Source organism: Podarcis pityusensis (genome assembly GCF_964106645.2).
Source record: "Podarcis pityusensis genome assembly, chromosome: 7".
Classification (NCBI taxonomy): domain Eukaryota; kingdom Metazoa; phylum Chordata; class Lepidosauria; order Squamata; family Lacertidae; genus Podarcis; species Podarcis pityusensis.
The window spans coordinates 35,087,418-35,103,903 of NC_138031.1; the positions used below are offsets into that span (position 1 = coordinate 35,087,418).

The 16,486-nt window shown below is 46.5% G+C and overlaps 1 protein-coding gene and 1 long non-coding RNA gene across 2 annotated transcripts; both read right to left on the minus strand.

Annotated features, from left to right (window-relative positions):
- Positions 1-4,450: 4,450 nt before the first annotated feature.
- On the minus strand, positions 4,451-6,662 carry RRS1 (ribosome biogenesis regulator 1 homolog). Its single transcript, XM_081013805.1, has one exon. The coding sequence runs from the start codon at positions 6,349-6,351 to the stop codon at positions 5,272-5,274; it is 1,080 nt and encodes a 359-aa protein (XP_080869931.1). The 5' UTR covers positions 6,352-6,662; the 3' UTR covers positions 4,451-5,271.
- Positions 6,663-11,963: 5,301 nt separating this feature from the next.
- Positions 11,964-15,608, minus strand: LOC308481199. Its single transcript, XR_013988525.1, has 2 exons — positions 15,382-15,608; positions 11,964-12,199 (listed from the first exon to the last, which is right to left on the minus strand). It is a non-coding gene; the product is annotated as an uncharacterized lncRNA (long non-coding RNA).
- Positions 15,609-16,486: the final 878 nt, after the last annotated feature.

Here is a 16,486-nt window from a genome sequence, read left to right on the forward strand (position 1 = left end):
TGTTAAGCTGCCAGCGACGTGCTTCGAAGCCTTCAGGATTAATAAAATATTGCAATCGTTGCACTCTTTTCCCTTTGTTAATCTATACTCTCCAGCCTATTGGGCACGATTTAACACTTTCGATCCGATCACCTTTCAAAACTTCATTCCTTAACTTTTTGGATCTCTAGCTTGGTGCAGAAACCAGAGGGGGGCGGAACCCTCCCAGTGCGTTGCTGGTCTTTGCTAAACGGAAATCTGAAGTTCATTTCCAAGTTTTTACTTGCAAACTGAAACCAAATTTTGAAGCACTGTGAATAGATAGAACATTCAGTCTCAAAAACAGCATTTCCACAAAATTGTTTTTTGTTTCTTTATATCGTAAAGAAGGCATTGGTGATTGTTTTAGTTCAAGAAAATCTGGTGCATGTAAGAAACGTCTTGACGATCAGCAACTGATTTTTAACAGGGCAAGAGCCATAATATGAATTAATCGAAAGTTGCAGGACGAGCATAAATAGCTACGCCCAGTAACTTACAGATGACTTGTGAGCCAGTCAAAAGGACTCTTCCCCCACTCACCCAGAACGTGAACAGTAGCCTGCAGTGATTGCACACATCAGTTCACTTCTATCTGCAAGACTCAGGTGGCCTTGTGGCCCAGAGTGCCTTCCATCAGCTTCGGGTGGTGGCCCAGCTATGCCCCTATCTGGACAGGGATAGCCTAACTACTCTTGTCTATGCTCTGGTAACTTTAAGGTTAGATTACTGCAATGCATTATACATAGGGCTGCCTCTGAAGACGGTTCGGAAACTTCTGCTAGTGCAGAATTCAACGACCAGGTTGCTCACCCGAGCATGACAGTGTGAGCATATTACACCGATCCTGGTCCGACTGCACTGACTACCAATTAGCTTCTGGGCCCAATTCACAGTGCTGGTTTTTACCTAAAAAGCCTTAAATGGCTCAGGACCACAATACCTCAAGGACCACCTCTTTCCATATGAACCTACCTGATCCCTGAGATCATCTTCTGAGGCCCTCCTTCACGTGCCTCCTCCAGAGGTCTGGAGGGTGGCAACATGAGAATGGGCCTTCTCTGCAGTGGCTCCCTGTCTATGGAATGCTCTCCCCAGGGAAGTTCGCCTGGCGCCTTCATTATACACCTTTAGGCACCAGGCAAAAACATTCCTTTTTAACCAGGCATTTGGTTAATCTGATTTACATCCAACACCCTTTTAGAATGTGGCTTTATTGGGGGTGGGTTATTGGGTTACTGCTTTTGGTTTGATTTTATATGTTGTGGTCTTGTTGTGAACGGCCCTGAGACCTCAGGGTATAGGGCAGTGTATAAGTTGAATAAAAATAAGAGACTGTTGGAATGTAATGGGTACTAGCTACAGCTCAGTGAGTGCCCATATTTTGCAGGTAAAAGGTCCTCCGGCTGAGACCCTGGCGTCTCCAGGTAGGGCTGAGGACCCATCTGAAATCCCAGAATGCCATTGACAATCAGTGTCAGCAGTACTGATCTATAATGAATAAATGATCTCACTGAGTATATCAAGAACTTCTAGCCTGGAAAAGAAGTGACTGAGGAGATATGATAGCGATCTTCAAATAGCTGAAGTGCTGTCACATGGAGCAAGCTTGTTTTCTTCTGCTCTGGAAGGTAGGACTCGAACCAATGGCTTCAAGTACCAGGAAAGGAGATTCTGACTAGACATACAGAAAAACTTTCTGACAGTAAGAGCTGTTTGACAGTGGAACAGCCTCCCTTGAGAGGTTGTGGACTCTCCTTCCTTGGAGGTTTTTAAACAGAGTTTGGATGGCCATCTGTTATAGATGCTTTAGATGAGTTTCCTGCATTGCGGAGGGTTGGACTAGATGACCCTACATGGGTCCCTTCCAACTCTTAAGATTCTGAAGTTCCATGGAACTGCATTTGTGGAAGGTACAAACTTCAGTACTTGTGTCTTGGCTCTTGCAGGAAAAAGCTACTGTGATATCTTTGCCGCTGAGAAGATAGAAGTTTGAGGTGGTAAAACCAGGGCTTGTTCTGTTATAACGGCAATGGTGCCCACCTGAGAGGTGCTGGAGTTCCAGCTGGAAAAAAAAAAGCCCTGGAGAAGTCCTGGTGGCAAGGTGAGCTGAGCCTCAGGCTGCCAGTTGCCTGTTGCTGTGTTACCTTCTCCAACTCTCAAGAGATTTGGTGTAAGTGCACCAGTACTTACAACTTTTCCAGAACATTTAGAGTTCTGTATTTTGAAATCACATTTCGTTTAAAAATAGCAAACTAGAAAGTTTGCTGGGAATAACTTGTGAGTAGGTATGTATGGGATAGCACTGCTACAATTCAATGGGGCTTGCTCCCAGGTAAGTGGGCACTTTCATCTCTGCCAAGCTAAGCAGTTGGCCCCTTATCTCTCTTGCCCTGACTTAGCCAATGTGATCCACGCGACGGTCACCTCCAGACTGGATTATTGTAACTCGCTCTACGTGGGGCTGCCCTTGAGACTGACCCAGAAACTCCAGCGGGTGCAGAATGCCGCGGCGAGACTCCTTATGGGGTCTTCGCTTCGAGATCACATTCATCCGGTACTATCCCAGCTGCACTGGCTCCCGGTGGAGTACAGGATCAGGTTTAAGGTGCTGGTTTTAACCTTTAAAGCCCTATACGGCCTAGGACCCTCGTACCTATGGGACCGCCTCTCCTGGTATGCCCCACAGAGGAACTTACGGTCTGCAAATAAAAACATCTTGAAGGTCCCAGGCCTCAGAGAGGTTAAGCTGGCCTCAACTAGAGCCAGGGCTTTCTCGGCTGCGGCTCCAATCTGGTGGAACGCTCTGTCACAAGAGACTAGGGCCCTGCGGGACCTGACATCTTTCCGCAAGGCCTGCAAGACAGAATTGTTCCACCAGGCCTTTGGTCAGGGCCCAGCCTGACTCCCTCCTCTGGCAACCTGCACAGAATTTTGCTCAACGGTTGCCATTAATTTGATTTTAATTAATTTTTATAATGAAATGTTTTTAGAATGTTGGATTATTTGATTGTTGGATTATTTGATTGTTGTTAGCCGCCCTGAGCCCGGCTTCGGCTGGGGAGGGCGGGATATAAATAAAATTTATTATTATTATTAGGAATGCAAGCCATGTGCATCCATGTACAAAAATAAAGTAGTTGGAAGACATGTCTATTTCACAAATAGCTTTACTAATATTGTGAAATGGCAGCAACTAACTGCATTGTTTACAGAGATATTCAATTGCTGTATTATTTTCAGTCAGAAAGAGAGCAGATGTGTGGTTTTTAAAGCCACAGTAACCTGGTATGGAATTTGCATTAAACTAGTATTTTAACCCAAGGGACACGGGTGGCACTGTGGGTAAAACCTCAGCGCCTAGGACTTGCCAATCGTCAGGTCGGCGGTTCGAATCCCCGCAGCAGGGTGCGCTCCCGTTGCTCGGTCCCAGCGCCTGCCAACCTAGCAGTTCGAAAGCACCCCCGGGTGCAAGTAGATAAATAGGAACCGCTTACTAGTGGGAAGGTAAACGTCGTTTCCGTGTGCTGCGCTGGCTCGCCAGATGCAGCTTGTCACGCTGGCCAAGTGACCCGCAAGAGCTTCGGACAGCGCTGGCCCCCGGCCTCTTAAGTGAGATGGGTGCGCAACCCCAGCGTCGGACACGACTGGCCCGTACAGGCAGGGGTACCTTTACCTTTACTTTACCTTTAGTATTTTAACCCAGTTAAATACAGACCCCATTACAAACCAGCAAAGCTCACAATATTCAGCAGGGGTCCCGTCCTTTGAAAAGTGATATCGTACTCCACCAGCAAAAGATTATCCTGCCCATTTCAGGTAGTTCCTTCCCCTCTACTGCAGCCCCATATGACAAAGCTACGTGTTCAGCAGCAGTCCCACTCACTGGAGAGGCTGCTCAGGAACCTATAGGAATGAAAGTGGGGAGGCGGGAAGGAAGCACCCACTAAGTAAGCAGAAAGCAGCTTTCAAATACGACCAGCTGATAAGAACAGCCTTCCTGCAGTGCTCTCAAGAAGACTGTACAACTAGTAATATTTTCATATACATTCCTCTTTTTAAAAGGTAAGGACACCTTAGTCTTTCATGACTAATGAAAACTTAGGCTACCAAATCTGTACTAACAACACTGTGCATTTTTCACAAATAAAGGTTATCAAGTATCCATAAAAATGTTTTTAACAGAGTGAGCTGTAGCATTTTCAAGGCAAGGATATATGTGTGGTGTCTTCTTAATAGAATGGAATTATGGTAATCCCTGAATACTTAAAACATTGTAAAAGAAATCAGGCTTGTAGGGTTTTTCTATATTAGAATCTATTATTTGAAAACTACATACTTCAGGTTTCTCCCAGGTTTTATACGAGTTGAGAAAAACATTTCTAACCTATGAATTTAAGTTAGTGAGCTCCCAATTTAAGACGAAGACACATTATTTATTATACAACATAAAATATTTATATAAAACACAAATTTAGACTCAAATCAATGAGTTTCTTCTGTGACTTTCAAAAGAAACACAGGAATTCTCAGAGTCACATCAATATTTAAGATCCATGTAATATCAAACTTTGGATTGGATTCAACTACTAGGCAAAAAAGAAGTATGCATGTGGTCTGGAATTGCTCTGCTCTTTCCGTATTACTTTGCAGGATTATCTGCACTCGCATTGTCATCATTACAGATTTTCAGACACGTTTGACTTCTTAAAGATGTTCTCTTCAGATATCACTAAAAGTAAAGAAAGCCTATTAGGATTATATTTTGTATGGTGCAGAACCTTAGAAATATTCCAACACACCCTTGCCATGATTTTATGACTATTGTCAATCCAAGTCACAGTATAGAATAAAAAATGAACTCGATTTCTGTAACTTTTGGGAAATTATACGCTCCATGAGATCTTCACTAAACATCTTACGTAACTTTTCTTCTTTGCAGAGTGAAAAGATCTGCCTTCTCAAGGCCACTCCAGCTCCAATTCAGTCAAGTATTATTGCTCAGAGTCTGGATTTTTTTTTTGGAGGGATAAAGGTCTCGCCCCACTTTTGTTTCTTTGGCCTAACGAAGTTCTCAAGAGGGTCTAAGACCACTATCTAAGTAGAGAAAAAAGTCTCTGCAAGTCAAGGCCACGTTTTCTTAAACATAGTAACCATAATTAAGAGACAGTCCTGTAATTTGCTGAGGCCCTCAGTTCTCCTTAGATGATGCATTCTGGGGGCAGCTGCTCCTGTCATCCTTGGTGGCCAGGCTCATTTTCGTTTCCCCTTGAAGCCACCACTTCCCGGTCTCCCGGCCTTCCCTCTCCGAGCTGCCCCTCCACTTTTCTTGCCCTTGGCCCCACCGGGCCTCTGCTGCTGCCGCCGGCCCCTCTTGCCCCGCTGCCCCTGCTTCTTGCCCTTGGCTTTGGCAGCCTCGGCCTCGTCTTCCCGCAGCTGCTTGTTGACGGCGCGGGTCAGGTCCAGAGGCGTCTTTTTGCTGCCCAGGCTCCGGACCAGCTCCAGCTGCCTCTTCTTCTCCCCGTCGAGGTCTCCCAACACGGGCCCGAAGCGGCGCTTCTTGCCCCGGGCGCTTTGCGGAGCGCGGGGCTCCTTGGGGAGGCGAGGCTGGAAGCGGCCGACGGAGGCGGTGGAGACGCGGGCGAGGGCGGTGACTCGGCCCAACTCGGAGCGGTCCTGGTGGCCCGTGGGGTGCAGCTCGGCGGCCGAGGCGCCTCCGCGGTGGGCGCGCGCCAGGTTCCTGAGGCGGTTGTACTCGTTGCGCGCCACTTTCTCGCGCTTCTCCTGGCGCTTCTTGGCGAACTGGTCCTCGAGCGGGTGGGCCGAGTCGGGCACCTCGAGCAGCCAGTCCCGGGACGGGTCCCCGCCGGCCCTCTGGTAGCCCCAGCGCCTCCGCCACTCCTTGGCCGCCTCGTCCCACACCAGCGTGCCGCGCTTCTTCCGCGTGGGGCGGATGCCTTTGAGCCGGGCGAACTGCTCCCAGCGCGTGAGGGGCTTGGGCTTGGGCAGCGGCTTCTCCCGGGGCAGCCGCGTCGAAGGGTCCGGCAGCCGCGCCACCACCGGGCCCGCCCCTCCCTCGGCGCGCTCCGACGGCAGCGCCCACAGCTGGCCCACCAGCAGCTGCGTGTTGTCGCGGGCCAAGGCGCGCAGGAGGGCCTCGCGCTGCGGGCAGCCGGCCCCCGCGCCGCGCGGCGCCGGGTTCTTGTCCACCGCCAGCAGGTTGCCCACGTCGAACTCCAGCTCCAGCTCCTTGCGCACCGTCACGCTGCGCTGCGTCTCCGCCTCGCGCTCCTCGGCGCGAGCCAGCAGGTCCTCCACGGACGACGCGGCCATTTCCGCGTGGGGGGTCGCCAACGGTCTCTCTCTCTCTCCACGTGCGCAAAGAACGCTGCCCGGCTCCACGAAAGGTCAGAGGGATTAGTTCCGCTGTTTGAGGGGAAAAGAACAGCACCCGGATGTATCGTCAGCGCGGCTTTCTTACCATAGAGACGAATGGTCATGCGCCAGCGAATGGTCGGCACGTCAACTACAACTCCCAGCATGCAATGTTGCAAATGGTGCTCGTGGAGAGTTGGATAGTGGGGGATGTAGTCGGATGGGGTTTGGGAAGTAGTTCGATGGGGAAGTTGGGGTTGGTTTGTGATCACCCCTGACGGTAGTGGGGGTGAGAGTGGGGAGGGCCGCGGGGTCCCCATCCCTGCCCCAGTGTGTGAAATGAAAGCGGCGGGTTACTCGTCCTGGCATTGTCGATGACGGTGCCACAGAGATGGCTGCCAAAATAAACAGGGAACAGCCAATTGCTGCTGTCGAATGCGGCGGTGGGAGACAGGGTTCGTGAAAAACTTTGGAATAGGCGTGCTCTGTCCCTGTCCCTGTACTGTACTTATTCCACAATTTCAAAAGTGCAATGCAGTTGGAAAGTATTTAGGCACATTCAGACTGGTCAGTGATTAAATATATTAGGCTGCAATCCAAACCACTTTCAGTCAGAAATAAACCCTAATGAATTCAGCTTTGCCCCATGTAAGTGGGGTTAAGATTGCAGTCTAAGAAAAGTATAAAAAATTGTTTTTGTTCTTAGCCTTGGTTTCCACAGCAGGTTAAAAAATGGAAGTGTGATTGCGTGTATTTGATCCAATAGCTTTTTCTTTGGAAATTATATTTGAAACAGGTTTTTCATTCTTAAAACGTTTGAGGCCGTGGCACAGTTACTGAATCCCATACACATACTCAGTGCTTTTTGGGGGGGCAGGGGTACGCATACCCCTAAACATTTTGTGAATCTTTGTACTTTTGTCCATTTACTGTACAGTGGTACCCCGCAAGACGAACGCCTCGCGAGACGAAAAACTCGCAAAATGAAAGGTTTTTTCGTTTTCGAGTTGCCTCGCAAGACGAATTTCCCTATGGGCTTGCTTCGCAAAACGAAGCTTGCCCCGGGGACAGCGGGTCTTCTCTTTTGAAGCAAGGGGCGGCGGGGAGAAGCGATCTCCCCGCAAACCCTTGCTTCAAAAGAGGTCCGGGGGCAGCGCGAAGCTTCCCGCTGCCCCCGGACCTCTTTTGAAGCAAGGGGCTGCAGGGAGAAGCGATCTCCCCGCAAACCCTTGCTTCAAAAGAGGTCCGGGGGCAGCGCGAAGCTTCCCGCTGCCCCCGGACCTCTTTTGAAGCAAGGGGCTGCAGGGAGAAGCGATCTCCCCGCAAACCCTTGCTTTAAAAGAGGTCCGGGGGCAGCGCGAAGCGCTTCGCGCTGCCCCCGGACCTCTTTTGAAGCAAGGGGCTGCAGGGAGAAGCGATCTCCCCGCAAACCCTTGCTTCAAAAGAGGTCCGGGGGCAGTGTGTCCCCGGACCTGGTCTGAAGGCAGTGTGTCCCCGGACCTGGTCTGAAGGCGGTTTCCCTAGGAACGCATTAATTGATTTTCAATGCATTCCTATGGGAAACCGTGCATCGCAAGACGAAAAACCCGCAAGACGAAGAGACTTGCGGAACGAATTAATTTCGTCTTGCGAGGCACCACTGTATTTATTTCTCCTGATCTAAACTATAAAATGGTGATTTTCTTGAGTCAAAATGAGAATACCTCTAAACAATTTTAAAGAAAAAAAGCACTGGACATACTTAAAAAGAATAAAATCTTTCTCAGATCTATTTATGCTGTGGCTCAAAATCCATTTAAAATAGGTTTCAAGGTAATTTCTCCAAAACAATACTGTTAAGTACCACAAGATGGTACTGTGCTTTGACAACTAATATTTCCTCCTTGCTTCATGCAGCTCATGTTTTTCACCAGAACAGAAGATTCAACTAATTTTTATAGAAGATTCACAGAGAAATCCTATGTCTATTTTACTGTATTTTAAATATATTGTATGCTGCTTCAAGAACTTCAGTTAGTACATGGGGTATAAATGTTCCAAAGAAATAAACAAAACTTGTGCATACCTACTCAGTAAAGCTATATTGAACTCAACAAGATTTGCTCCCAGGAAATTATGGCTAGGATTGCAGTTTTAAGGCTCCTACTGTAAGTTCACCATATGCTTTTGGGTAGCACTGTAGCTAAATCCCTATAGTATTAAACATTGTCACTATCATAGCTTTGGCACAAAATGGTCCATAATCCTGTACAATATGCCTCATACACCCTCTCACTGAATGCATATATTAGTTTTCTCAGGGTTCCAGGTAGATGTGGATAGGATTGCAACCCCATCTTTTATTTCAACTTGGAGAACTGGTCTGAATTAAATCAGAAAGCATTACTACCATGAACAGAACGGTATGCCTTTTGCAGTATTCTAGCTATGCTACATAAATAAAGGGTGTTCTGTCTTTTCATTTGGAATGATAGGATCATTTTGTTTAGACATGCCTACAGGTTAGAGGAAACATGGAGTTATTTAACCACCATCCTGCATGGATGCAGAATAAGCCAGGTAGGTCTCCTTAAACAGGGAATTATGTAGATGATATCACTATGTACACTAACTGACCTCTCTTCTAAAGGGAGAGGGGGTAAAGGGCCCCCGTCAGCTGATCATACAGGTGAGAGGAGGAGGTTTGTAAGGGATAAGGCATTTGTTCAAGGATTCTTTACAACAGGAATGTACACACTTCAAGCTTGTCAGATTTACTTTGTTTTGTTTGATAAGATCTACCTGCCAGAGAAAGATGCAAAAGAGATGCGTTTAGAGTTAAAGAACAAAGCACCTAATCTGAGCACATTTTGTGCCTAGAAATTTCAGTACCAGAACTATACTGAGCTCACAAGTCCTTTCACACACTGGTCCACTCCTGGTTAGCTTTCTTCATTTCAGCAGCCTAAGCGAGGTTGGTAAAAGTTTTGTCACTGCATATGTTAAACAAATTGGGTGTTGGAAACTTTTCCTAATCTACTGCATATCAGCTCAGATTTCCAGCAGTAGCTCCCCATCTACTTTCTGCTCACCTCTGCTTTAGAGATGTTCCTTTGCTTACAAATGGTTCTTAACCTCATAATGCTTGTTCCTCATTTCCAGTGGCATGATCACTGCCACAGATATGCCAGAAACAGGAGGGGAGCCATGGAAAATTACTTTAAGAGAGAATTTGAAAGAGTCATGAGAGGAGGAAGAAGAGAATAACATCGCCTAGAATGAATGATTTGAATGATTGCATTTCCTTCAATTTACTCAAGCTGTGCAAAACAGCACTGAGTAGAGTACATTCTTATTATGTTTTTGCTGATTAGTGAAATTGGTATGGGAGCAAATTGTGGATATTCAGAAGTCTTGGAAGATAGTGTTACTCATACTACAGGGTAGTACAATGGGAAAATTACCTAACAAGAAACTCATAGCTTCTAAATTGAGCTTCTACACGAGCATCTGTCTAGAAAGAAAAGAATAATGGAGTATTATCATGTCTCTTATTCTCTCCTGATCTTTGCCCCAGAGACAGATACATTATTGATCCATGTTTATACTCCATATGAACTAATCTACCATATCAGTGCCATAAAACAGAACTCAAGTCGTTTTGATAAAAAAAACTGATGGACGCTTCAGAGGTTTTTTCTTTTGATTCCAGCTGGAATGAGCCCTGTATTTTTTTAACTTGGTAACTACAGTCAGTGGCGTAGCGTGGGTTGTCAGCACCCGGGGCAAGGCAAGTAATTTGTGCCCCCTAACCCGTGGATTTGCACCCCCTAACCCTAACCCCCAGATGTTGCGCCCGGTGTGGCCGGCCCCCCCTGCACCCCCCACGCTACGCCACTGACTACAGTACTATATTTTCAAAATGTTTCCAACCGAAAATGTTAGCTATCTGAATTAATTGTATCTCTCAATATAAAGCCATATAAATGTAAGCCTGAGTCATGAATATTCCTTTTTTATTTGATGTCCATGTCAGGTAAATATTTGAGGTATATAAGTAGAACATCATTTGATGCCTTTTAAATATATACCTTGAGGAGCTGCTCTTTCTTGAGTCAATACTGCACAAGGCAGTATGTGTGTGTAATACTTTACTGTGTAATAGCTTACTTCTGCAAGCTGCTGCTCTCTACTTGTTTTGTATTGCAATTCTCACCACCCCAGCCAGTATGCCTGACAGTCAGGGATGATGAGAGTTGGAGTCCAATAACTTCTGGAGGGCTCCAGGTTGGGGAACAATAACTTAGTAGTAAAGCACATTCCATGTATGTAGCAGATCCCAGATTCAGTCCCTGGCATCTTTAATTAAAAAGATACCAGGGAGCCAAGCTTGGAAAGACCTAGAATCCCCAAAGGAAACCCACGAATTTGGTCCCTCCTTATGTAGGGGACATGGGTGGTGCTGTGGTTTAAACCACTGAGCCTTGGTGTTACCGATTGGAAGGTTGCCAGTTCAAATCCCCGCAATGGGGTGAGCTCCGGTTGCTCGGTCCCAGCTCCTGCCGACCTAGCAGTTTGAAAGCACGTCAAAGTGCAAGTAGACAAATAGGTACTGCTCTGGCGGGAAGGTAAACGGCGTTTCCGTGTGCTGCTCTGGTTTTGCCAGAAGCGGCTTAGTCATGCTGGCCACATGACCCAGAAAAACAGTCTGCGGATGAATGTCGGCTCCCTTGGCCAGTAAAGCAAGATGAGTGCTACAACCCCAGAGTCGTTCGTGACTGGACTTAACTGTCAGGGGTCCTTTACCTTTACCTTTTATGTAGCCATATAATTTAGATAGCATCCACTTACGATCTACTCATGGAAGAACAGTTTCCATGTGTTCTTGGAATAGGGCTCAAAAGAAACTTCCTGTCTTCAGTTTGTTGAAGTGAATGGAACTCATTTTGACACAGCAAGTGTTATTTGCAGTGTGGCATCTCTGCTATAGTCTTAGCTGCATAAAGTTGAGATTTTTCAGTACAGGATAAAATGTGAGAAACTACAGTCATACCTCGGATTGAATGTGCTTTGGGATGAGCGCGTTCGAGTTGCGCTCCGCAGCAACCCGGAAGTAATGGAGCGCGTTACTTCTGGGTTTCACCGCTTGCGCATGCGCAGACGCTCAAAATGACGTCACGCGCATGCGCAGAAGCGCCGAAACATGACCTGCGCATGTGCAGACACGAAGACACGGGTTACGTTTGCTTCTAGATGTGAACGGGGCTCCAGAACGGATCCCATTCGCATCTAGAGGTACCACTGTATATGGCATACCTACACCAAACGCTTTAAGTGTTAAAGGAGGTTTTGCATGCACAACTGAGATGGGCCCTCAAGGCTTTCTTCAGTACTACAGCATAATCTTCTAATAATCTGTTTCCCCTGAAAGAATGCTGTTAATTAAAATACTAAAAAACCTAAACATTCTTGAGGGTTAATTACAAATATCTCTCAATTTCATTCTTTGTTATTCCACTGCTGGGTACTTCTGCTCAAGGTGAAACAAAACAAAAAGACTTATCAGCTGGAGGAATATATCACACAATCACTTGCATTTGTAGCTGTATTGACAGCCTGCCATTGCTGCCATTAAGGCAGCAGCATCTCCAGAGTTTTGGTCCCTTAGATGTTGTGGCTGATGACTTCCGATGGTTGTTGTTCACAGTCAAGGAGGAGATTCCTTTGTGGTGGTTGGTTGTTTAACACGACAAACAATTTCATAGCAGCCCGGAGATCCCTTCTTACTTTCTCCTGTACCGGCAGGTGGTTGTAATGCGGACATACCCTGTTGAGCACATGAGCACAATGTGTTTATAATTGAAAAGGCAGATTTACAACTTTGAGTAGAATGGCCTCACTTGCTGCAAGGATGGGGAACTTGTGGTCCTCAAGGAGCTGTTGGTCTCCAACTCCCATCAGCCCACATGCAGCATGGCAAATGGTGGTTGAAGAACCATATATACTGCCTTGAACTCATTGGAGAAAAGGCGGGATATATATGGATTAATAAATAAATAACCTGCCTATGGTGGGTCTGCATTGGAGCTCTCATGCTTGAGGTGTTATTGTGTACTTCAGTGTTTCCCAACCTTGGGCCTCCAGCTGTTTTTGAACTACAATTCCCATCATCCCTCACCACTGGTCTTGCTAGCTAGGGATGATGGGAGTTGTAGTCCAAAAACAGCTGGAGGCCCAAGGTTGGAAAACACTGGTGTACTTTAGTACTCAAACAGCAGAAGCAAGACCCACCCGGTTGTGTAGGAGAATCTGCCTTATAGTTTTTCAAGCACAAGCACAGACAAGAGTATTTGTGTGACTAATTTTCAGTTTATGCTGGACTCCTTGAGGGAAAGTCAGTGTGCTGCTGGTTCACTGTACTTCCAAATCATACCTCAAATGGTTATTCCAGCCTTCCTTTAAAAGGACAACCTTTCAATGTTGTTCTTTTTTTCTTCCAGAACAGGCACCCTCAAACTCGGCCCTCCAGATATTTTGGGACTACAACTCCCATCATCCCTAGCTAACAGGACCAGTGGTCAGGGATCATGGGAACTGTAGTCCCAAAACATCTGGAGGGCCGAGTTTGGGGGTGCCTGTTCTAGAAGCTGGATAATAGTGTTATCTTAGGTTGCTGATACTATGGAAGGACAGTTCAAATCTTTGTTGTAGAAGCAGCTCAAGTGAAATAGCATTGTCTTATTCTAGAAGGTCAGAAGGATCAAGGGTTTGGAAACCAAGCCTTATGAGGAACAGTTGAGGGGGTTGAATATGTTTAGCCTGGGAAAGAGGAAACTAAGAGGAGATATACTAGCCATCTTTGATATACGATAGATGAGATATATGAGCCAAAGGGTGGCGAGCCTTTTGGCTCGAGTTGTGGTTAGGCATTGTGTAAGCCTTATTATGGGACGGGAGGTTGTTGCCTCTGCCTGCCCCTCCACTTTAAGGGTATCCTGTTAATGGAATCCGGGGGTTAGGTTCCTGTCTGAAGCCTGGGCATGGGCTAGGACCATGCCACCACCCCAACGGTGACCTAGGGGGTATTCTTAATTGATGTATATCATAGGGCTCCCCCGTCTGGTGGTTGACCTTATGAGACTTCCTGCAGACGGGCAGGAGTCAGGATATAGTCTTGCTTCACCCAATTGCCTAAGCCAAACCATTCACATCTGTAACCAATAAAGTTGTGGCCTTATTTATCCCATTAACCCAATATACTTGTGTTTGTGTATTTATTTCGGAGGGAGCTGCGGGGCCCGGGGTTTCGCCACACAATTAAGATTCCTGCTTTTCAGGTGATTGGACCACATGTCCCTTGGGTACCTTCCAACTCTACAATTCTATGATAGCGGCTTGTAGACCAGCAACAGCTTTCCTGGCTTTGCAGAAGACAGGAGTTGGTTCATGGAGAAGAGTGCATATTCGCTTATCAGAGAAGCAGGCAACGTAATGCTGCTAACCCTCCCAGAATCCAGTAGTGTTACAAAAGTTTTAGCAAGAATGGGACTAGGGTTGCCATCTTTTCCTGGCAGAGTGGCTGTGTCTTTAACAGCTGCAATGCAAGCTGAAGTCATTATGTTGAATTTCTGACTGACAGCCAGAAGAATAAAAAAACTAATGGTGATGTCAGTGGGGGCGGGTGGGAATAGGTCTTCAGAATCCCTATGAGTGAAGAACCCCTGATACCTGTTCACATGAGGCTGCGTTGTGATGCAAACTGTCAAACACAACTGCTGCTATGGAGCTATAAATGTTCTATGGCAGCATAGTATTCTGAAGTAAGGAACATACATTGGATTCTGGAACCTTGGTCTTAATGGAACAAAGAATATCCTGGATCTCCCCTGAAGCTGTTCTGTTTTGGAGTAGCTCAGGCTTAAAGTTAAGGAGGATCACTTTAAATGGGTGACGTCTAAAAGTCATACCTAATTTGCAACAAAAGATAAGAACAATTTGCTTAGAGGTGTGATAGTGAAATCACTGTGTACATTTCTGTGGGCAATGTGCAAGCAGGTGAGATTCTTGAAATGCACACGTACTTGGCTAGTTTAGCTCTTTTAGTTGACTCACAACTTGCAGTGAAGTTATATTCTGGAGAGTGTGTGTAAAGCCAAAACTGCATATTAGAACAACCTGGAACTGCCTGTGCACAAGCATCCCTACCTTTCTGAAGCTGGTGCACTCTGTGGGCCTTGCCTCCCCTCACCCTCTGGGAGGCTCCCATGGGGCCACCGGAGATCTCACAAGACCAGAACATTCCAGAGCCCACTAAGTAAATCTGAGAGCTTGAAAGCTTTTAAGCTTTCTGCCTTGTGTGCATTTAATTTGTGCGATTGCAGCTGGCCAGCTGCTAAGCCAAGTTAAACATGTGCAAGTTGTGAGTCAACAGTGTTCTTCTACAGCAGGGGTCACCAGCTTTTTTGGGGCCTGTGGGCACATTTGCAAACCAGAGAAACTATTGTGAGCACAATCCACGCACCACAACTGTGCATCATGCATGCATGGCAAACACACTCTTTCCCCTGCAGCCAATAATTTGTCTTGGAAAAAGTGTTTTTGCTTTTTTAAAGCCTAATGGGGGAGGGGAAACCTCCCTGGAGAATGCAGCTAGGAAACCAAGAGCTAACCTTTCCCCTCCAGCTGTAATATCCAGGAAGTGCTATGAGGTAGCTGGGGAAGGAAGGATGAACATCCCTCACCAGCTACGTGACACCCCTATCCCTGCCAAAAATGCCCCTTCCCACCACAATTAGGATTGCAAAAAGTCTCCTGTTATCTTGAATACAATACTTCTTTTGAGCCTAATTTCTGCAGGAGAGCAGGGCCCTGTGGGCGCCAGCAAAACCCTCTGGGCGTATGTGCACTCATGTATGCTGCTTTAGCATCCCACGTGCCTCAGAGAATAAGTTCATAGTTGCCGATGAATATGAAACTAATAAGAGACAATATCAAGTGTCCTGTGGTTACCGTTGTTCTTACTGATTAGCTGCCTGCCGCATGCGTTCTTTTTCTTCTTTCCCCTCCTCCCTTTCTTGCGCCGCCCCCCTCGGCGCTTAGACCTGCAGCTGCAGCGCTTTCTGTGTCTTGCCATCGTTTCTTGGGATGGGCTGCATTAAGTTCCCAAGCGAGGGGCTTCCATCGGCCAGCTGCGCTGAGGTAGCCTGTCTGCTCTGATGGTCTTTGAGTTTCTGAGGGAACATGGCAAGCTGAAGCGCCTTAAGGCTCCTCAGGGGTTTGTGATGTAATAAGTGGACCTGGCTGCTATCCTACCTGTCAGCACCTGAGGGCACCAGCTGTAAGTAAAAAAAACAAATGACCGCCAGATCATGGCAATGATAACTGATAACGCTGCTGGTGATTTTCCTTCCTCCCAAGCCTCTGATATGCCTTAAATTTACTATTTGAAGAACTCATTGCCACAGACAGCTCTAGGATGAACAGTTCTAGGATGAGCCTTGCCAGTGCTGTCCCATTCTCTTCCTGTTTTGTTTTCTCTTTCCAAGCAGCAGAGAGTTCCTGGCAGCCCTTGGGAGATCATTTTTATCTGCTTCCCAGTAAGCCATAGGCATTTTATTACAAGAGCACTTTCTTGTATATGTGTAACTGTACAGTGGTACATCGGGTTAAGTACTTAATTCGTTATGGAGGTCCGTTCTTAACCTGAAACTGTTTTTAACCTGTTGGCTACTGTGACAGGATGCTGGGCTAGATACACCACAAGCCTTACAGCAGGCCCTACTTACGGTATGTTCTTAGGTGGTGACCAGAGAAAAGGGCTCCCCAACCCTTGACATGGCACGTTCTTTATGAAACTCCCCATCCTATCCCACCATTCTCTTCCTACCATAATAGGTGAAAGCATTTTCGTTTGCCCATACTTTTTAATCTTGTAGTTGAACGCCTTATATTTTTACTGGTTTTGCTGAAGCTGTAGTGGTTATGGCTTTAATGTTGTCTTTGTATATTATATCTGTGAGTTTCTCTGAAAAATCAAGGTTAGTGAATTCTTATTGGTCTTTGGCCTCAAAAAGTTCTGGCCATTTAAAATTCACAAGGACCGGATTAACTGATT